Source organism: Anoplopoma fimbria, chromosome 18, assembly GCF_027596085.1.
Source record: "Anoplopoma fimbria isolate UVic2021 breed Golden Eagle Sablefish chromosome 18, Afim_UVic_2022, whole genome shotgun sequence".
In the NCBI taxonomy this organism is placed as follows: Eukaryota; Metazoa; Chordata; class Actinopteri; order Perciformes; family Anoplopomatidae; genus Anoplopoma; species Anoplopoma fimbria.
The window spans coordinates 7,739,536-7,761,898 of NC_072466.1; the positions used below are offsets into that span (position 1 = coordinate 7,739,536).

At 39.7% G+C, this 22,363-nt stretch overlaps 1 protein-coding gene across 1 annotated transcript; it reads left to right on the forward strand.

The window, feature by feature from the left end:
- Positions 1-1,220: 1,220 nt before the first annotated feature.
- aldh8a1 (aldehyde dehydrogenase 8 family, member A1) lies at positions 1,221-6,574 on the forward strand. Its single transcript, XM_054617956.1, has 7 exons — positions 1,221-1,460; positions 2,081-2,228; positions 3,363-3,518; positions 3,599-3,748; positions 3,863-4,119; positions 4,814-4,975; positions 5,064-6,574. Exons 1-7 carry the CDS (start codon positions 1,314-1,316, stop codon positions 5,514-5,516), a joined length of 1,473 nt encoding a protein of 490 aa, XP_054473931.1. The 5' UTR covers positions 1,221-1,313; the 3' UTR covers positions 5,517-6,574.
- Positions 6,575-22,363: the final 15,789 nt, after the last annotated feature.

Here is a 22,363-nt window from a genome sequence, read left to right on the forward strand (position 1 = left end):
GTCATTTACACAAATACTGACCTAACAAGGCTTCAGCAGGCTGTCAAAGTACAGTATTCTGCCTCCGACGCACATCAGAGAAAAGCATCATGCAATCAAATACGTGTCAGTCACCTTAGAACATATTTGAACACAGAGCCTGGAAGCTTTTCTGTCTACAGACCTCTGAAGGGCCATCAAGGCATCTAGAATAAGAACTTTTAAGTGTGGGGGCCCTTACTGTGATGCTGTCACTTTCCCTGTTAATGCATAAGTAATGCTGTTGCTACCTCCGAGACACCTTTCTGAATAAGAACTTTCTTAAAAGGCCTGTCACTAATCTACACAAGCCTAGAAGTTAAACTAGTGGGCACCATAAACTCTTAATATCTTTCTAAAACATTGTACATTTTTTACTTTGTCATCATGACAGAAGGAGTTTCTTTTGTGGCCCTTCAAGTGTGAGCGAGCATTTCTCCTTGTGCTCATTGGGATAATACTAAACTTAATAATAAACTACATTGGTGGAGCCACAGCACGCCTGTGAGCATTAACAAACGGGTTAATCTTTAACATAAAGGAAAAGTGAATACTGTGTTGATCCCTGTTGCTCTTCTTTTTTTTTTTCTCTCCCTCTGCAATCAAACAACCTCGCCTCAAAGTCCATTTAGTAGCTGTTCTGGAGCGTTCCATCACATCACGGGGGGGGTTTGACCTGTTTCAAAATTATTATTATTTTATTTTTTACCCTGCATTTTGAGGACAATCTTACCTCAATTCAGCTTCTGTTCCCAAAGCAAAGAAATAATTTAGAAACTTCACATAAAGTCCAAGTTTATACACGTTGCACCTTATTGTGCTCAATGAAAAAACAAGTCTCACCATAAATGACTAAAAATGTTCCCTTTCTTTTACTATTTTAAACACTAAAAACTAAATCTAAGCTATAATATCTGTAACTTCTTAATGTGCCTGTGAATTTAGTACTGATTCTCACGTGTACTACCTTGAGGGTTATACTACTGGTACAGATTAACTTTAATATTAGTTTATATTGCTCTAACTTGATTTGATCTTGTTAATGAGCTCTTGATTAGTATACGACAATGATTCCTATCCAGTACCTTGGAGAATAATCAGCACAACCATGGTGCCTTTTATTGTGAAATGTGACCGAAGAGGTCGCAGTAAAGTGGGAGGATCGCTGCAAAGCCCAAGGTAACTTCTCTCTACTCAAATATTCCTGTGGTTAGAGACATCACCTGCAGCAGTCTACTGTTATTCTCTCACTCTCACGCCTGGTGCATTAAGTCTGATATCCTCACACTGCAGCCATGACGAACCCCTCTGAGCAGTGCTCGTACCTGGTCCTGGAGAACTTCATAGGGGGGAAGTTCGTCCCTTGTCGGAACCACATCGACTCCTACGACCCGTCCATCGGAGAGGTCTACTGCAGAGTGCCCGACAGCGGGGCGGAGGAGGTGGGTCGTCCTCAGACACAGGAGGAGAGGCTCATGCAATAATACGTCATGTGTTTGGTACTTATGTATACATATATGTTTGCATATTTGAAGGCTTATATGAGGTGTGTTGGTGGCTGTATGTTCCTTTTTTGTCAGTGCATATGGCCTGCAACTAGCTGACTCATTGTGTATCTGTCCTATCAGTGATTTGGGGTTAATCATTTGCATATTGTGTACATTTACTGGTCACTTTTATTTGAAAACAAAATAGTCTCATGAACTTTAAAAGTGCTGTCTTTATTGCAGGGATATTGAACTGGACTGCATTTTTTTCTACTGCATTTAAAAGCTGATTTTTATTTTTGCATAAATATATTGCATATGATCCAGGAAATGAAAAGGATAATGCACTTTTATGTGTGGTTTATTCTTGTTGCATATCCAGGTCCTGGTCTTTAGTTAGAGTGAAGCACCTTTGTTCTTTACATAGTCAACATGGAAGCAGTCACTAAACATACACATGTCGATAAACTTTGGGGGGGGTTTATTGGGTCCGGACCCCCCTATTGGGAACCACTGAAACCATTGAAGGTCTCTCAGAACAAAGTGCCACTCTCTCAGTGCTTTACTGCCTTCAGGTGGAGGCGGCGGTGGCGGCGGCTAAAGAGGCCTTCCCCGGCTGGTCCGCCCGCAGCCCAGAGCAGAGGGCTCAGGTCCTCAACAAGCTGGCCGACCTGATGGAAGCCCAACTGGAGGAGTTCGCCCAAGCTGAGTCCAGAGACCAAGGTGTCTTATACTGTTTTAACACATGTGGTGTCAACCCAAGACTCAGTCAGGTCCAAATGAACACCACTGCATCTTCAAATCCTTTCATTTAAATCCATTAGGAACCCCAATTTTAAAACCCTTTTATGCAGTTTCTGTCCAAACGCAGTAGTAACAGATGACTGATGACACGTGTAGGGCTTCATCTGACGAATATTTTGCTTTATCTATTAATCTGCCGATGGATTGAGTCATTATTTTGTCAAAACATCAGAAAATAGTGAAAATGCCCAACAAAATGCCCAATTAGATGTCATCAAATGTCATGTTCAATCCGACCAAAAGTCCCAAACCCAAAGATATTCAGTTTTCAATAATGTCAGGCAAGGAAAATGCAGAAGATTATGACATTTGAGAACCTTTTACTTCTTGAAAATTGACTTATACGATTAATCTATTATATAATATTATCAAAAATCGTGTTATTACAATTATTTGGGCAGAATTATAAGGCATATTTAGTTTAAGTGATTTAAACTAACTTTAACCCTAAAACTGTGATATACTCTACAGACTTCTGAATGCCTCTGTGTTTATAATACTACTGCTAATAATTATAATGATAATACTAATAATAATATATTAGTGCAAGACTGAGTGAACAACCTACTGATGACATACTGTCATCTATTGCACTTCTGGCAATCCTGGGAGAGGAACCCCTCTGTTGCTCGCTCTAAGGTTTTTTTTCCTGTTCCGGTTTGACAAAGGATGTTGTATGCTGTACAGATTGTAAAGCCCTCTCAGGAATTTTTCTTTTTTTTGATTTTGGGCTGTACAAATAAATTGATAAATAAATAAGACGTTTTTTTTGTGCTTGTACCAGTAGAGGGAATAAAAGGGTGCCAGAGGAAATAGTGTCATTAAATGGGATCATTAAAGTCAATATAGCATGAAAGTACTGACCTCCTTCATCTGTGTACTAGAGATGCACTAAAATGACATTTGGCCTGAGGGTGGCACTAGAGGAAAGCTTAAGCATTGACCAAAACAAACAGGGGTCATGTTACAGGGTCATTCATCAAACTATGATTGTCACTAATAAGAGTATTATTCTCTTCTGGTAAATTCTTTATCTTGGTTGTTATGTTTCAGGTAAAACTGTAACATTTGCCCGGACTGTGGACATTCCCCGCTCAGTGTACAACTTCCGCTTCTTTGCCTCATCGATCCTCCACCACACCACCGAATGCAGCCAGATGGACCACATGGGCTGCCTGAGCTACACTGTCCGCAGCCCTGTGGGAGTGGGTGAGAGCCCAGTCTGTTTGCATTAAAACCAGTTCTATTTGTGTTTTAAGTGTTCTTAAACTACGTTGTTGTGCGTGCAGCTGGTCTGATCAGCCCCTGGAATCTCCCCCTGTACCTTCTGACCTGGAAGATTGCACCTGCAATCGCTTCAGGCAACACAGTGGTGGCAAAACCCAGCGAGATGACCTCTGTGACCGCCTGGATGATGTGCAAGTTGATGAAGCAGGCTGGTAGGACTACAGCCCCCATAACGCATTAGCAATCCACTTACACCCACAGAAGTCAGCATGATCCTCTTTATAAAAAATGAGTTATAAGAAATGCACCAACGTCTATCTCTGCAGGTGTTCCTCCAGGAGTGGTCAACATCGTATTTGGCACAGGCCCGAGAGCAGGTGACGCCCTGGTCGGCCATCCTGAAATCCCACTGGTCTCTTTTACTGGTTCCACTGCAACCGCCCAACACATCACAGAGCGGAGCGCCCCGTACTGTAAGAAGCTCTCACTGGAGCTGGGAGGTAAAAACCCTGCCATTATTTTTGCTGATGCCAACCTGGACCAGTGCATCGAGACCACAATTCGCTCCAGCTTTAACAATCAGGTGAGATAAAAGTGTTCAGGAGTGTTTTAACACTCTATTTAATACTTTTGGTTAGTTTAACCATTGCTGTAATTGTTTGTTTTGTATGTTAGATGCTCTTATGTGGGTTATTGTCAAAGTGGTGGGTAAATCTACTGTGGGTCAACTGTTTTGTGCTAATTCAATTCAAAATGTGTTATGGAAAATGCTCCACATAAGCAAAATAGGGAAATAGTTTAACTTCAGGTGAAGTTTTTCTTAGTTGTAGTTTTCAGTTGGAGATGCTCAGTCAGTTTAAAGCTTGTAAAGGGACATTGAGTTAAGATAAAAAAAAGCATATTAACCATGGCTAACCATTAATAGCCATATTAAACATTTTGAGAAATACAGATTCATGGAGTCTCTGCTGACCATGGTCTTTATCTGTTTTTAAATCTTTAAATCACTTGTAAACTTTTAGTCTTTTTAAAAGGCCTAAATGAGAAAAGATGAGTGTTATTGTTATTCTTATATTAATGTAAATGAAATTAAATCTGTCACCTGCATGGAGAACAGTTCTGTGGCTGTATGTGACAAGGATGCAGTTACATGATCTGTCCACATGGGGGAGATCACACTCCATATTTTGTTCATGTGGCAGATTTTTGAAAACAATGTTCGGAACAATCTGCTTCAATCTGAATCCTCTATCTTTCCCCTTCCCTCCTTATCTCAGGGAGAAATCTGCTTGTGCACCAGCAGGATTTATGTAGAGAGGAGTATTTACTCCGAGTTCCTGCAAAGGTTTGTGGCTGCAGCCAAGAAGTGGAAGACGGGTGTGCCCTCTGACCCCAGCAGCAACAACGGAGCGCTCATCAGCAAAGAGCACCTCGAGAAGGTGATGAAATAAACTGTTAAATGGTGTGAAAGAAAAAAAAGTCTTAAATATACTTTAAGTTGAAGTCCATCTGTGTTTTGATCCCCAGGTTCGAAGCTTCGTAGCACTCGCCAAATCTGAAGGTGGCATCGTCCACTGTGGCGAGGGGGTCGACAAGCTGGACCTCCCGGAGCGCAACGCCAAAGGGTACTTCATGCCGGCCACCGTCATTTCAGGCGTGTCTGAGAGCTCCCGCGTCATGCAGGAGGAGATCTTCGGCCCTGTCACCTGCGTCAGCCCCTTCGACACGGAGGACGAGGCCGTTTCCAAGGGCAACGGCGTGCGTTACGGTCTGTCGGCCTGCGTGTGGTCCCAGGACGTGGGGAAGGTTCACCGGGTGGCCAGGCGGCTACAAGCAGGTCTGGTGTGGACCAACTGCTGGTTGGTGAGAGATCTGAACCTGCCCTTCGGAGGCATGAAGAACTCTGGTGTGGGCAGGGAGGGAGGGAAGGATTCCTACCACTTCTTCACCGAGGTGAAGACGATCACGATCAAACAATGAGGAAAGGAAAGGAAGATGGATGAATGTGAAGACATCTTGTAGACATTCATTAATATCTTTTGGTCACTCCTAGGAAATTTCAATGACAAGTTTTTCCTCCCACCCTCTCGGATTCCCGGAGCCTATAATTAAGTCGATTTAATAGAATTCAAAAGTCAGAGAAAGTCACAGTGGGAAAATACAGATGAATAAACAAACAGAGATCCAATAGAAATGTCAAGTAATAAGGAAATATATCACAGTGCAAAACACTAATAATCATACCTATTTTATTAGCTCTTTGCTGAATATTTTGAATGATCATCTTTTACTGTTGAGCTGTTAAAAAAGCATTGAGCTTGAGTTTGTTAGGGATTCAAATTTGGAATAGGTACCAACCAGATAAGATGAAACCAGTTAGGGCAGAAACTTAATTACTTTAAAAAATTGTAATTTATGAACAACAGTTTAATCCAACTTCTTTTTAAATGTTTACACTGCAGGTCCGTGTTCCGCATGATGGTTCAGGAAGTATTGTGAATAAAAGGAATGCAAACACTGATAATACTAATAGAAACTTAAATGAGTTTCTGGTTAAACAGGCAAACACAAGGAGAGTTTGTGCCACAGGCTAAAAAGACCCAAAGAGCAGATCTTTGTCAAATCAACTTTAAGACTGAGCTGGTTTTTCTTTAGCTGTTGTGTAACACAGTTTTTGTACCAAATTTAAACGCTGAAAATAAATGCCTGTAGTTCAGTACATTTTTGTGGTTTCTCTCTAACTTTGCCATTGTTGTCTGTGGAATGCCGTAAATCTTCATAGTGTTTGTGACGTAACGTCAGTCAAAGAGAGATGTCCGACATTAACTTTCACAATGTTTTAGCTTTTTATCAGCACACTTTGTACTAAACATGTGTCGTGGTTTTGTCCTCAATGGCTGAACGCTTGGTCAAAGTCTGCTGGTTTTTAGAATGTTTTACGTCATGCAAACCTTATGTACTCAAACGTACGTCGAGTTGTTTTTATGTCCGACCCGCTGACGTAAGAAAGGTGAATAAATGACAAACTGTCTCCTGTGCTGGTTGGACAACATGTTTTGGAGAGAGGAATAGGAATGTCAGCACGCAGAGTACACTGGATGACCTAACATTAGCTAATGAGCACTAAAAACAAAGTACAGCTGATGGAATTGTTAGTTTTGCAGTCAGAAAAATAAGTACCAGACAATCTCAAAGTTTGACCTGATGGTGGTCTCCAAAAACCAAAACTATTACAGTTCATTCTGATGAACATGTGAATTAAATGGCAGTCCAAACAATTGGTGTGATATTTCAGTCTGGACCGAAGTGATGGGCAGCAAACATGTAAAATATGTAACAAGTGATGCAGTAAAGTCATATTTTGCGTGTTCAATTTTTGACAATCTCCCCCCCAAAAAAGAAACTCTAATTAAAAATGATAGGTGTCACAAGGATTTATTTAAATATTAGGTAACTAAGTGACTTGACAGCCAGTGCATGCAAATCAAACAAACATTTAAGTATTAAAAATCTGCCAAACGACACTGTCTTCAGCATCTTGTTTCGTCTTCCTCCTGATCACGTTTTTTTCTTGTATCTTTCTACCCCTCCCCTCTCTGCCCACTGTTAAAGCTGTCTCCTCACCTTGTTAAACATCTGATCGTGATTTAATTCCGTGAGAGATGAGATTAATTTGTGCACTGTGCAGAGCGTAACGCGTGCATATGAGAATGTGTGCATGGTGCTCTCTCTGCTCCACCTGAGCCCACGTACCAGTTTAGGAAAAGAGGGTACACGAGGAACGCGCCCAATCCGTGATACGTGTGTGTAAAATCACGTCCACACGAGCCAGTGTGTGTGTCCCACCCTCTGTGTTTTGGCTAAGGAATGGGCATTGTGCTATGTCACGCTGCATGATTGCATACACACATCCGCGCTCTTGTGCCTTACTAGAACATAGCGTGTGATGAACTGGATACCACCCAAAACTCAGTTTAATAGGTCTGAACTGGGGTGTTTTATTGCACCGGCAGCCCCACGCACACATCAAGTCAAAGTCTTTCAAACAGAATGTGAACAAAGTGAGCAATTATTTCATTTTCCTCTGTTTCCGCCCTTTTTTTTTCTTGACTTATCTTTCATCTCGGCCTCTTCTGGATGTTTCATTGAGAAGGAAAAGGCTCATTGAAGCAGGTCTCGCCCCGCTGTACGTGACTTTGAGGACAACCTCGGCAGCTTCAGCCAAACCAAGCATTTCACTTTGACCTCACTTATCGGGCCACTGGAAGAAATGAAAATAGAGCATCCTTCCATTTTATTACCACGAGGAAACTGCAATATCTATCCCTCCAGAACATATCAAGGATATGTTATCATACTGCCTGTAGGGATGTGATAGGCTTCATGCAGAGGGGCCATCTCATTAATTTGTAAGTTTTCTCTCAATAAGTCTGTCAAATGTTATTTAATTATGTGTTTTAATTATAAAGTACTTACAGGAACATTAGATTTCCTGTTTGGAAAGGGGTGTGTGTGTGTGTGTGTGTGTGCGTGTGTGTGTGTGCGTGTGTGTGTGTGTGTGTGTGTGCGTGTGTGTGTGTGTGCGTAAGAAAGATTCAGATAGAGATAACAAGAGACAAAGCCACAGACAGAAAACCTGGCTCAACCGGGAATCATTATGTTTCCTTTTGTCCCAGATTCTGTAGATTGACAGCATTGTTTACATGAATCACTTTAACTACCAACCTTGTACAGTATGACACCTCAAATTACAGGCTTTGGCCTTTGTCATTGAAAAGACAGCTCTTTCTTAGTCTTGTAAAAAATGGAATGGTAGAGACAAAACCGTCAATCAGTGGTTTCTAGTCTTCCTTAATCTCTTTCTTTAAACTGTCTGTGGTATTTTCCTTTTGTCTCCTTTTCTTTATTAGTTTACTGTTATGTGCCACACACAGTAGGCTTGCTCGTTCTTACCACCAACCTCTCATTCTCTATGTAAGCTCCTGTCACATTTGAGTTTGGGAATTTTCCACAGTGGGAGGCCTTGGTTTTGCAGTAGATAAGCCACGAGATGAAGCAGAGTCACGAGAAAATGCTGCAGTTCCAGCAGGTTAAGCAAACTCTGCTGAGAAACCGGAAGTGTCTGTGTGGAGGGACTGAGAGGGTAAAATTTCGAAAGAACATGACAAGACCATGAGTGAGACGATGATTAACAGTAAGATAAAACTACACCTTCTTGCATTTCACAATAAAAAGCATTCATTTACATTTATTTTTTAATGCATTACATACTAACTTGTTTTCACGATGAGCTGGCACCAAAGGAAATCTACCTATCTGTGATTTTTGTACATCGCTCTGTGATTTGGTCACAAAGTATTTCCTACACCAACTTTAAGGGAGCTGGAACAATTTTTAAAAAAACCTATTATTCAGCAGGGGGCGAAAAAATATCTGATTCTGTATATATTCCACACTAGCTATAGCTACCTTTGTCTGTTGTTTGGTTTTGGGCAGGAAATGTAATACATGGTTGGTTTTTAAGCTTGATTGGTGAAAACTGTTGCGACTGGAAACATGTCTGATAAATTCCCCCGGTTGCCTCCCTGTGAAGCTTTTTGAAAGCAAGGTGCTTTCAATAAACTTCATCGATATCAACACTGAAGGGCGACCGCCTCCCACCCACCTCTGAATCCTGATCCCATCCGTGTTTGTTTTTTTCCCCCATATTTAAAAAAACATGAGCTTTGGACACCTTTAAGAAAACAATGTCAAGCAGCTGATGTGATTGTGTAAGAACGCGGAGTAGAGGGGAATAATAAATCAACATGATTTCAATCATGAAAGAGGCCGTCGACACAATGTCAAGTCAAGTGAAGAGGCTCATTAAAAGTGACCATTTAATTGCAGGAGCTCATGGCCCAAGTTTGTGAAATAATTTCCAGAGGCTGGACTACGATATGCTGTTAAACTACAACTTTACTGATTTATTGGCAGTGCGTCATTCACTGCAGGCATTTTGCTTTGCGGAATTATTGTTCTGATGGTGGAGTTGTTTCAGTCATGAGTAAGTTATTTAATGTTAAGAGATATTTAAAATAGTCCTTTAGTGGCCCTTATGTTGCTGTGGTAAGATAAGTCGTGATCTCTTCATTGTTTGTGTGATTTTATGAGGCATCATTCAGCTGGAATTTTTGGGGGGATATATTGGTCATAGCAATTTCTGTGCCAACCCTATTTTACTCATGCACGGTTTATTGGTTGTGAAAGTATGATTCAATGTTCTATATCCATGGTGTTTATGGATTGCATCATCAAATTTGCTTGTATAAATATTGTGTGGCCCCACCGGATTTTGAGTGAGGCAGATCTCTTCCTGTTGAGGTGGATGAGCCCAGGCTGCAAACTCCTGGTCAGAAAAGTGCAGCCAATGTGGAAGTGTCTTCAACTGATGGCCAGCAGGGGGCGACTCTACTGGTTAAAAAAAAAGAAAAGTCCTGTTGTATAGTTTATTTTCTCAAAAGTCTTCCTCAATACAGCATGATATTCATTGAGTAAATTAATGAAATAGACGATAAAACAGGATATGCTTCAGGGCTTGGCTTCTTTATAATTGAAAAGTTGCTGCCAAGGCATTGTCCAGTGTGGTAGTGGTTCATGTTTTCACTTTACAACTTTAACCCTTTCAAAGTCTGTTTTCAGTTCATGTAAGTTTATAATAACCTTTTTTGGTCGTCCAAAAATGTCTTGTATAGAGTTCAGTTGTACTTAACTCCACCCTCTCGTGTCACTTGTGGTTGCAGTAAACCAAGATGGCGACGGCCAAAAACCAAGATGGCGGCGGCCAAAATGCCAAACTTCAGGTTTCGAAACCGTAGTCCACAAACCAATGGGTAACGTCAAGGTGACTATGCCCACTTCTTATATAAAGTCTATGGGTGCTCCACGGTCTTGCTTGTTCCAAGCCAAATTACACCAGTGTGGACAAACAGAGTAAAGAGCTTCTGTTTTAAATGGAGCAGTGTCAGGAAGCCCCGGGTCATAATATTATGACAAGCATGTGCAAAGTTCTAGGTCTGTCTGCAGATCTGGCATTGCATTTGAAATGTTACCAATCCATCTTTGCATTCTGGAGAGCAAAGTGACATTGAATTAAAACAATGTTTTATTACAAGAAAAATGAGAAGTCAAATAGAATGAAGCTGTTGGATAACACAGGACAATTTTGTGGCAAAATTATGGCATATTTGGGATTTTAAAAAAATATCTGAAAAATAAGCAGCAGGCAAAAATAACATTTTTGATGGAGACTGTTGTGAGGGCAAAGATGTGCTGCCTATTGTCTAAATGTGGCCATAAATTGCAAGCACACTTTTAGGCATTACAATTCAACTCCCCATGCAGCAATGATTCATGCTTGAATAAATAGATCCTCTATCTTGAAGTGGTTCCCCGCTCATTATCGTTCTAGTTTTTTCCTGTTGGGAATTTTCCAAACCTATTTAGGAGGAGCTAGTTAGTATATCATTCTCTCAATAACATAATGCAGGAAAACAGGTACAGGAGGCTCTGAGGAAATTAAACTGAGCTGCTGTGGAGCTGTTCTTGTGGTTAAGTAGGAAAGTGTCTCAGAGCTATAAGACGTTTGTGCTCTTGCTATCATATCCACCTGTGATGGCCTTTTGGTTCCTTGAAAAACTAATTAAGAGGGATGACCTTCTCATAGTCCTTTGCACCGAGGATAGGCTAACCATTTGCTAATATATAATGCAGAGGGCGTCACCATTCCCAGGCTGTTACTGCCAAAGAAGTTTGCATAACATCATGTAACTATTGCAGACACAAGAGGACACAAAGGCTTGGGTTAACCACAGCAGAGCAAACAATATAGAGAAACCAGGTCAACATGGAAATATCAGATGTTCACACTGGGGCATTTACCAATACAAAGCTCAGTCCGCTTGAAAAGTCCAGAGAATAATGGACATAAAAGAGTTTATTCGATACTAGGACTACTTTAATTAAAAAATACTGTTGTTGTAGCGGGTTTGAATATACTTCATTAGAAGTTTTTGCAGAAGAAAAACCTTTCCTGTAAACCTGTTTTAATAGGGTTACAAAAAGATTACATGTTATATGATTACATTTTTTGTGAAATAAGACATGCAAAAAATGATTCAACAAAAATTTTAAGATTGTAAGGCAACCTTCAAATCAGAAGACTCTGCTGAAGTGTCCATAAGCAAGACATTGAATAGCCAACCAGCTGTTATGTCCTGCTGAATTCGAGACCAAATTCAACTTGACATTTCGACTGTTGTCATACCAACATCAACATGTTTGCCCAATGTTTGTTTATGTAAGATGCTCTCCAGCTGAAGTAGAGCGGCACAAGGTACTGTAGGCTGCAGAGAGAGAGAGGTCACCAACGAGCCTGACGCTGCCTCTCTTCTGGTTACCTAACAGCTCTCATCTGACACTAGGGGAGAAAATACTGAACACGTTGATACCTCTGTGGTGCGGGTAATCACTCATCTCCGTGTGGGATGCTCTGCTCTAGATAACTCATATTCAATGTTTGACATGATTATGAATGTCTTTCACATAATCCCATGCCGTGCTCTTCTAATGTATGGATTTCATACATTTATACTGCATGTCGACAACATGTTGTGAGTAACCTGCTCTACAGCACGTTGTATGATAATGTCTTATTATAACATGTGTATTACTGGCTCAAATTGATGGTTGCAGTAGAGAGTGTGAGTGGAACCTTTTCATACCTTTTGAAAACCTTTTGAAAACTGATAAAATGGCATCCATCGTCCATGGGTACTGTCTTTGTTAGTTCAGATGACTGTCTGCCAAACATAAAAGAATATGAATTAACCGCCCTTTCATTCTCTCTGTATTCAGTGTTTCTTATCTTTCAATTTCAAATCTAGTTGGATATGTTCAGCGCTAAGATCTGGGCCCTGGGTGACTGCTTGGCCTGGATTTATTGAGGTGTAATTAAAGAGTTTGAATGGAAGCAGACAACTGACCTTTCAGGTGAGTATATTTGGTTCAGGGGTCTTTTAACCGGGAGTCACTTAATCTTTAAAGGTGAATAGATGCAAGATAGAGTTAGCAAGTTAATAAAGATGATGAGATGTTACAAAAACACTTTTATTTTAGAATATTTTTTATAAAAGCAAGTTTCATGTAGAAAACTGGCTTCAAGGTTCAATCATGTCTCATTGAATTGTTTTGGGACACAAATATTGGGTTTTGTAAACTTTCCCATAATTATGTAAGTGTGTAACATGTTTAGATCTACGAATCACAAAATAAAATTCTTACCTAGACATTAGTTGTTACTAAAGATTTACAGAACTCCTGAGGCATCAGTTTCCCTTTGCTGCTCTGCATCATTAAAAGTGTTAAACACTTATTTGGGATTGCTGCATCTACTATTGCCATCTAATTGTCGTGTAGCTACAGTACGTGAACCAACTCACAAAGTGACTATTAGATTGCTAATACATGGCCTGTTTAGAGCAGAGGCCCAACACCTGATGAAATGCTGTTCAGTAATGTAAACTCAAAAGATTAAATTACATTGAAATACATACCTCAAATTACAAAAAGTTTAGCTAAAAGCTGCTTGCATACTACAAACTCTTAAACACATATATTTCGCTATGTTTGCTTATAGCAAAGTCATACCAACATTTACAAAAAATGGCAATTTTTAAAATATTTTTTGCCCTGAAAAACAGTATTTTTCAGAAGTTATACTACAGTTTGTGATTCTACTTTATCCTCCTGTCGTCATTGATTGCTTTTGAATGGAAAATGCTGCATATGTTTCTTAGATATTAATTAACAAATTGTAAAAGACTGTACTGTACTGGTACAAGACATTCCTTAAGTTTTAGTGACGCAAGCAAATTCAGCAAATCATTAGCTTGAAGCTAACTAGTAGCTACTAAGAACGTACTCTAGGAAGGAACTGACACATAGACATGGATCTTTGAATAGCTGGTGCAATAACCAAATCCTGTCATTCTGATCCAAAACATATTTTCTTTATGTCTCTTGACATTTCTTGACGAGTAAAGACATTTAGCCTTACACAGTCCCAATCTGGGCTTCTCTTCTGCGTAACGGGGGAATATATGAATTCAGATTTCCTACAATAGACCCTTTCAAAATATACCTTATGGCAGTAATGTCTCACTGGAGAAGGGCCCACAAGGCTTGATTTCATTTTCCATGCAGACGGGGGAAGGATGACACCAAATCCTCCCCTGAATGGAGAAATAACGAAGCCAACATGTCATGGTGGAACAGTGTGCAGAGCCTGTCGCCTCCAGCATGGCTGCCTCACAAAGGCCATCGGAGTTCCGCTGAGACCAGCACAGAGCCGAGGCCTGTCTGTCAGTGCGTGGGCGGATATGTGTGTGCATAAGTCAGGAGAGAGGGAGAGTTGCATGTTTAATGCTGACTGGTCAGTTCCAGGCTGTAGGACCAGATGGCCCAGTTTGGCCTTTGATTGCACAGGCCATGATCCAGGTAAGGTGTGTCTGCACACTCATGCACAATCACAAATATATGCATATATATATAAGAATAAACCGAACCAATGTTTTAGTTTTCAATCCCTCCCTGAAAAACGTTTTCTCACTCACATATCAGGTTTTAACTTGAGCCTCTTCTGAGTTCTCCACCCTAAACAATTTTTGGAGAATGGAAAAAATGACATAGGAGGATACGTTTAGATGTTCCTGTTTATGAGGGTAATAACTGACAAAGCAAGAGAAAGATGTGGCAATAGTAGCAGTAGTACTTTAATCGGCTAAATCATTCACTAGTTTAACATGTTTAAGTACTTTAACAAAAAAAGCCCTCCTACTTTACCTGTATATCATGTCTCAGTTGTCATGTTGCCTGAATAAGTATGTACACATACATAATTATGTAACTGATTAATATCATATTTTATGTTAGTTGTAACTGTAACATTGTCAATCTGTTCTTATCTGTTTATATATCACATATTATGTTATATTTTGTTACATATGCTTCACAAGAGGAGATCTTGTTATGGACAAATATATTAATAAACACCTTTGTCCTTATATCTACAATGCTATGTTTTTTGTTAAAAATACATTACTTTATTCATTACTTGTATTTATCAGCGATATCAATGTAATATAATATAATACTGTTTTTTTTGTTTAGTAATTTATTATTCAGTCTAGATAAACATTACTGCTCTGCCAAACATGGAGGAAATTTGACCTTGAAAACTGAAAGCGGTTATGTACCGAGCTACAGTATAAGGGACTATTTCAAATCTTCTGACTATTGAATTGACAGGAGTTGAATTGACAGGAGTTGTCTTGTAAGTTTCAATGTTTGCATTGTCACAATGTAAAGCTGCTGCAATGCTGTAGCTAATGGGTATCATAATAAACCAAACTAAACTTTGGAAGTGCAAAAGTGCCCATCCCAATCAATCCAACCTACATCTGCTGTCTGTCTATTCCAATCTAAGGTACAGTAGGTTTTTATTTACGTATTTTCCAGCACTCCTTTTTCCCTCTTTACCCCACCTCCCTTTTTCTTTCATCCTACCTATGCTTGTGCATCCATCCCTTCACCCCACTCATCTTTTGTTTTTTGGGGCTTGTACCCTTTCCTGCCATTTTATTGGTTAGCCGGAGACACACCACCTCTGGGAGCACAGCTACAAAACATCAAACACGCCTAAATACACAAAGAGTGGGCCAACCCTTCCTGGCAGAAAAGGCGCCATGTGACCTCTCCGTCTGTTTACATTTGCTTCCTTTCCTTGACTGACAACATTGATCCCTTGTCCAGCGGTGATATAGATAATAAACACAAAGGAATTCCTGACATAACTCTGGTTTTTAATTATCCAGGCTGCATATTATTGTCCATAATCAATTCCTTTAATCCAGGTTATGGTGAATCCATTCCGTGACCGGCTGTCACATTACATAACACAGTTAATATTTACCTATCAAATTAGTACAAGGACAATCCAGTTCAATACGATTATTTAAAAAGGTCATTGACTCTACACACACACACACACACACACACACACACACACACACACACACACACACACACACACACACACACACACACACACACACACACACACACACACACACACACACACACACACACACATATACAGACACTAGCAATGACACACACACACCCTTGCCGTCTCGTTCGAGGTATTCGTGACAATAGGGCCTTGTCTCAGTGCATTTCCTGACTCAGTGCAGAGAGAAAGGGACACTTTCCGGGGATTCTTCTACTGTGTTGAAGTTGTCCATGTCCATTATATAAATAAACACACATTCGTGCACAATCTGCACATATAATTTCCCTAATCAGCCGTATGCCGTCATAAATATGACCACTTTGTGGGCGGACAATAAGCCTTTTCGTGCCCCGTGCTTGTTGAGTGTAAATTCTGATATGATCAAAGGGTTTTTTCCTTTTATTTGAAGCGTCCCACCAGTTCTCTATTCATGCGACATTTGGTCGACCTTGTACAACAGTAGTTTATTGTCAAATCAAAACTCTTATGGCGTATTAAATGGGATAGTTCAAGTAAAGTTGTCCAACTTTTCCAGACACATTCGTGCATCTCTGTGGGATATAATTCATCACAGACAGAATAACTGGTAACATTTGAAAGATAGACGGTTGATGCAACTAAACCATACATTTTTATTTACTCATTCAGCCTGTAAAATAACTAATTCTATTATTTATTTAAAATTATAAATTAAGAACCACTTCAAGTGTACATGAACACAGAACCACAGAAGATCGGTAGGGAAGTATTTAATATTGAATGTTGTTAATTTTATAGTATTTGCATTATGTACTGTGTTAAAATGTATTTTTTTTTTTTTTATTTTTTTTAAAGCAAAAACCACAATGTGCCAGTCTGATTTATGGTTTAAAGGCAAAGTATTTCCTAAAACAGGTGGGTTCAGTAGTTTTAAGCAAATGTTATTCAAACAGTAGTAAATAGTGTATTTGTTGGTAACTACATTTAGCTGTGGATTAACACACATTTGATGCTCTAGTGAGTTTTTACGGCAGCAGGATGGTGTTAGTGGGACTGGGTAAAAAAATATTTATGGTTATTAACTTGTCACAGTGTGGATCACAGATGCTTTTCTAATAGTTTTAAAAAGGATTTAAATGACAAAGATTTAATTTAGTGAGTCGAGAGACAAAATGACGTTTTTAATTCAGACTTTTCTAGAGAAATACTGAAATTATTTTCTCTTCATGGCTAGTATTCAAATGTAGTCTCATAGGAGAAAATCATATTTATTCGGCAGACCTTTTTCATTTGTTTTCCTCTCCGTTCCTCTCCAACTTCTCAGCTAATTGGATTATTTGGCATTAAGTATTAAAGTCTGATTGTGTGTGTGTGTGTGTGTGTGTGTATATATCTATCTATCTATCTATCTATCTATCTATCTATCTATCTATCTATCTATCTATCTATCTATCTATCTGCATGTGTTATGTAACACTCTGTTTGAGAAGGGTTTGAAAAGGAAGCAGAGCACTTGTCCTAGGGTGCTGTCAGCCGTTGCACTGAAACCAACTGTGGACCTAAATAAAGAGGAGAGAGACAGAGATGATCTGAGAGAGACACAAAAAGAAAGAAGGTTGTGTAGAAGCTCAGCGGGGCCTCACAACACCCGCAGGCCAGCCATCTATTGGCCCACTGGGATGTTGTGCTCAGGATACAACAAGACCAGTTGGGGAGGAGAGGAGAGGAAGGCAGGCAGGGAGGAAGGAAGGAAGGAAGTGGCAGAGACAGAAACAAAGACTTGCGCACTTCTGAGAAAAGAGTTATAGAAAATAAGACCAGTGATAGAGTCTTCATCATTTAGTTTTCAATAGTTCCCCATTAAAATCTGGTCTGAAGGTTTTGTGACATTCAAAATGTTTTCTACAGGGCTCAACTAGAAGCAAGTTTAATTTAAATACTATTACTAAATGGATTTGGATTGCTTTGAATTGGATTGGCTTCTTTATTGTATTATCATATTCTGCAGTTTAGAGGGTCTGGAGGGCTTTCATATGATATTTGGCACTTTATATCTATTGTAGTAGCAATATACGTCGTACTGAGGTTTCACATGATAGTTCGAAACCAGAGAAAATTAAAACTGTTTGTCATTTTACTGTACTTGGCTGGGTAAGGATGATGTTCAGTCAGATTGTCAGCCTTCCGCCCAAAACACTGGTCCAGAGCAAGATCTCTACACCTTTAAAGGACAGACTGTGATGAAATTATGCTTTCAAAATGCATGGTTTTATGTAATTACATAACATTTAAGTCTCACTAAAGGCACTGAGAATAACACTATGTTCAGTATATTGTTAGTTTTGACAATGTTAGGTTTAACAAATATTAAAAGCTGTGAAAACATATTTTTGCTATGAGCAATGGAGACTGTTGAAACACGAAGTTTTCTGTGGATTTATTACCGTTTTGTTAATTTCACAGTAGAGGTTTCTAATTTATGTTTCAATTCTTGGACTTTCATTGGTTTAAAGTTGTAAAAAGGTGATGACACGCATTTCCAGCTACCAATCAGAGTTTGTGTCTTTCTTCGTTTGCATTGCCACTATCATTGAAATCTCATCTCAGTTTCTGATTGTTGAACTTTGATGGAACCACATTTTCAGAGCTTTCAGTCTTGTTTTCAATTTTTTTTTATTTTGCTGCATACATTTTTGAAATATGTAGAGAATCAGTAGCTTTCAGTTCACATGGAATCTGTCAATGCAGCCAAGTTAAGTCACATCAGATACAAAATCACAGGCGAGGATGTACTGTGCATTTCCTACTTCCGTCTCACATTTCCATATTGCACAGTGTAATTAGTTTAGATGCTGCCTCCTGCCTCTGCGGTTTGGTGCAGCAAAGTGCTGTTCACAACTTTCCTGTGGGAGGTCAAGATGAACAAAGCTGTCTGTGTCTGATTGTTTTGGAACATATTTCACTGCATGGTGCTAGTATGCATAACGGTGTGTGTATGAGTGAGTGTATAAAAGGAAAAGTCAGAAAGGAAGACAAGATTACAAGATTTGGGAATTACTAAAAGTTGGTCCATTACAAATAAATGTATTGTTTCACATCTGATTACAGGAAAACGTGCTTTACCCGCCATGCATTTCTCCAAAGAGTGACCTGATGCAACAATGTAACTCCGTCACAACGCATCCCTTATCTGTTCCTTCATGCAGTGTTTTCCAAAGCACATCCACCAGCAGTGACACAGCATTAAACATGTTTTTCACACAAGGATTTTCAATCAGTTGACCTTATTAACCTCACACTGCCCTGAGACTCCCTTTAACTGATCCATTCTGATTGGCTGGGTTTCACAATAACAAAAACTTTCACATATCTTGGACCTGTTGCTTGTGCTATTACTGTAGTGTGTTTTTTTTTTTAACCCTGTGTCCCCATGTGAGATTATCAGGGAAGGTCTTATTGGATTGAATCAACCTCTATAAATGTAAGGCTGTAAGTTTATTTATTCACATTTATCCCCACCAAAGCCTATCGCCCTGGACCCCACATGGATTAATAATTTGTCTCAGCTACCGGTTGTCACGTTGCATAGGACTCAAAACATCCACAAAACCTTCAAATAACAGCGCTGACGTACAGCACAAGTACTGTTTAAAGGGTGGAAGGGGAGTATTCAGTGACGAAGAGGGAGGAAGGGAGGGAGGGGAGGAGGTGAAAGAGGTAAATGTTTTGGTTTGGAGAGGGAAAGTGTGCGCAAGGTTCGGGTCAGCATGGAGCCAAGGTATAAAAACACTGGAGGAAACGCTGTGTGTAATGTGGTAGAATGAACACCGGGCTAAGGTTACTATAGTACACACACTGAACATGTGTTATTTGTGTGATACACGGATACTTGGCTGTCATACTGAATATTTGAGTGGATGGAATACATTAGCAGAGAGCATAAGGCCAAGTTCTGTTAACATTCAGTGACAAAATGTAACAACATTTTCTAGAAAGTAGTTAACAAACTAAAAAAACAAACTAATAAATAATAGCCTGACTTATTCAGTCTCTGATTTACTCTAATTTGGAGGCTTAATGTTCCCCACATGTCATCACTTTTGCCATATTGGTATATCTGCTGCAGCAGCAGGGAAAAGCAACAATGAAATTCTCTAGTAAAACAGAAATCCCTGATTATATTTCTCTCCTAAACTCCTCCTTTCAAAATGAATGTTTATAGATGAAAAAAACAAAACATTTATAACACTTCAATTATAAGTCCTCTAGTTTGTGTTTTTATCATTTTTGGCCAACCTATCACTGTACCTTGTTGATTTCAATTATTTGACACACACAATACCAATCAATAGAAGTATGATGCGTTGCATCTGTTTATATGTCATATATATCATACGTTTCTAATTAGTGACTACAAGTAGGCTTTATACTTTGATCTCCACATCTTTTGGCCAGATTGTGATGAAATTTGCTGATCTGATATTTATGCTGCGTTCAGATTATATTTAAACTCCACTTATGTGTGGATTTTTGTTAATAGCAAACATTTAGTTCATGCAGAGTAGTTTAATGGTGTGTGCTTTTGTCTGGAATTACCTTGGTCAACCTCGATTACTGAGAAATAGAAGTGTATTTCTCAGCAATGATAGCATCATTTTGAAAGGGCACACTGCCAATGATTTTATACATTCACAGTTCTATTGTCTAGCTGCCACTTCAATGATACAGAAGCAGATAGATTCATTTTCAAAACAATCCTGTTCCGCCTTCTGCTTCAGCCTCAGTGTAGGAAGTAATGATAATAAGTGGGGATTCACAAAGGAAAGATCAAAAGACAATGAGACAGGAGAGGATAGAGATTGGGTCATCACCTCCCTATGGGCTGACAGAGGCTTTGTGCTTCCTATCTATTTAAAGAGCTGTGTTGAACTCAGGGTTGAGTGAAAGTGCCCTCCAGTGGTTAAAGGTTAGGGTCTGTATAAACAGGGGACGTTTTTCTGATTCTCAGTCACTAACTCTTCCACACATGTCATCAGATTGCGTGTGCATGTGTGCTTGTATTTGACCTGCAGGACACCAGCTCAGACTGCTGTCTCCATGGCGAGGGCTGCTTCCTGTCATCGGAAGGCTGGGCTTCCTGTGCTGAGGGTGCTGTTACAGTTGGTGAGTGTACTACAAATGACTCATATTGGATCCTTTTCAGGATTAAGCAGATGGGTAAATCCATATATTTGTAGACTATAAAAAAGAAATCAAATATCATATCCACGTGCTGTTGTTTGTGGTCCATTCTACGTAGGGACTAAACTATTTGTGCACAAGCAAATGAGAATTTACCCCTGACCCAAAACACCTCACTGGCCAGTCTTCATCCCATTGTTCGGATGGCAGCAGGTCGGGGAGGCAGAAACAACGTCCAGGAAGCTGTTTCAGGGCCACAAGAAGTCCTGCACACTGCATGAGTCACCCTCCCATCTTGATTAGAATTCTGCTAGCACGAGACCGAAAAGATAGAGCTGGACTGAGTAGAGATGGGTGGGTTATGTTTAGGGCGAAGCTCAATGCGGAGGGAGCCTCTCAAAATAGCAGAAGCAGGTCAAAGCCATTGTTTGAACTGTCCCAGTGTCTGCTCTGTAGACTACTCCATCTCTGTTTCACCACACCCCTCCTACTACACTGACTGGACAGTAGACACACAGGCACCAGGGGGAGGAAACTATTTCACAGCATGCTATTCTTTGAGGATGGCTATTGTAAAGCATCAATAGGACAATGGAAGGACGCTTTCAGTAACATAAATGACAGTGCCAAATGTAAAACTTAACATTTGTTATTGTATGTCAATATACATCATATTTTATGCATTTTAAATACTAGCGCTTTCTAGTTATTAGTCAACTTGCAGTCTCTGTAACTGTGTTGTTTGCATGCATCTACAGTGTAGCAGTACAGTACAGACACATTATAAAATATCTTAAAAAAAATGTTTTTACATAGTAGCCATGAATAGCCAAAGCCCAAGCTTTAACCATAAGCAGAACCATAAGTAACTAAAATCTACTGCTTTTTGACCTGACATTTTCTTGGTGTCATATTTTGGCAAGAACATGAATTGATGTCAGTGTGATTGTAAAATGTGAAGTTTGCCTGCTTCCTTGTTCCTGTTAATAGAGGACTCTGTGTTTTTTGAGCTATGGTGTGTTCATGTGCTTTAGAAAGCTTGGAATTTCTAATGGCAGGTGGAACCAGTTTTGAGCCCAACTCTTGTTTCTGTGAGATGAAGCGGCCCTAATATGAAGTAGCACATACCAAGAGTCCAGGCCATTGGTTTTACTATAATGCATTCCTTAAAATATTAACTGCACAGCCAGCGGCCTGGTGTTCCATTTTTTTAAGTGTCTGGGATATGCTGGCTGTCTGCTTGACATTTGAGACTGACAGAGGGAGACAAAAAGTGCTGATGTCCATCTGGCTTCTCTCAGTTAAGAATCTGTTTTCTTGGACTCTCTTTTCTCTCTCACAGCCACTCCCTGTGGCATATGAACAAGTTTTTGTCAGATCGTTTTTGCAAGTGATTGTTGACATACGCGGATGACAGAAGTCAACTGTCAAAAAGTCAACTGTGCAGAGTTTTCTGCAACTGACAACCTTACACTGTTGAGTGAATGCAACCGATCTAGAGCTCAACATAAGGGTTAAATATACACTGACATTGACAATGACTTATTTGACCCAGTTC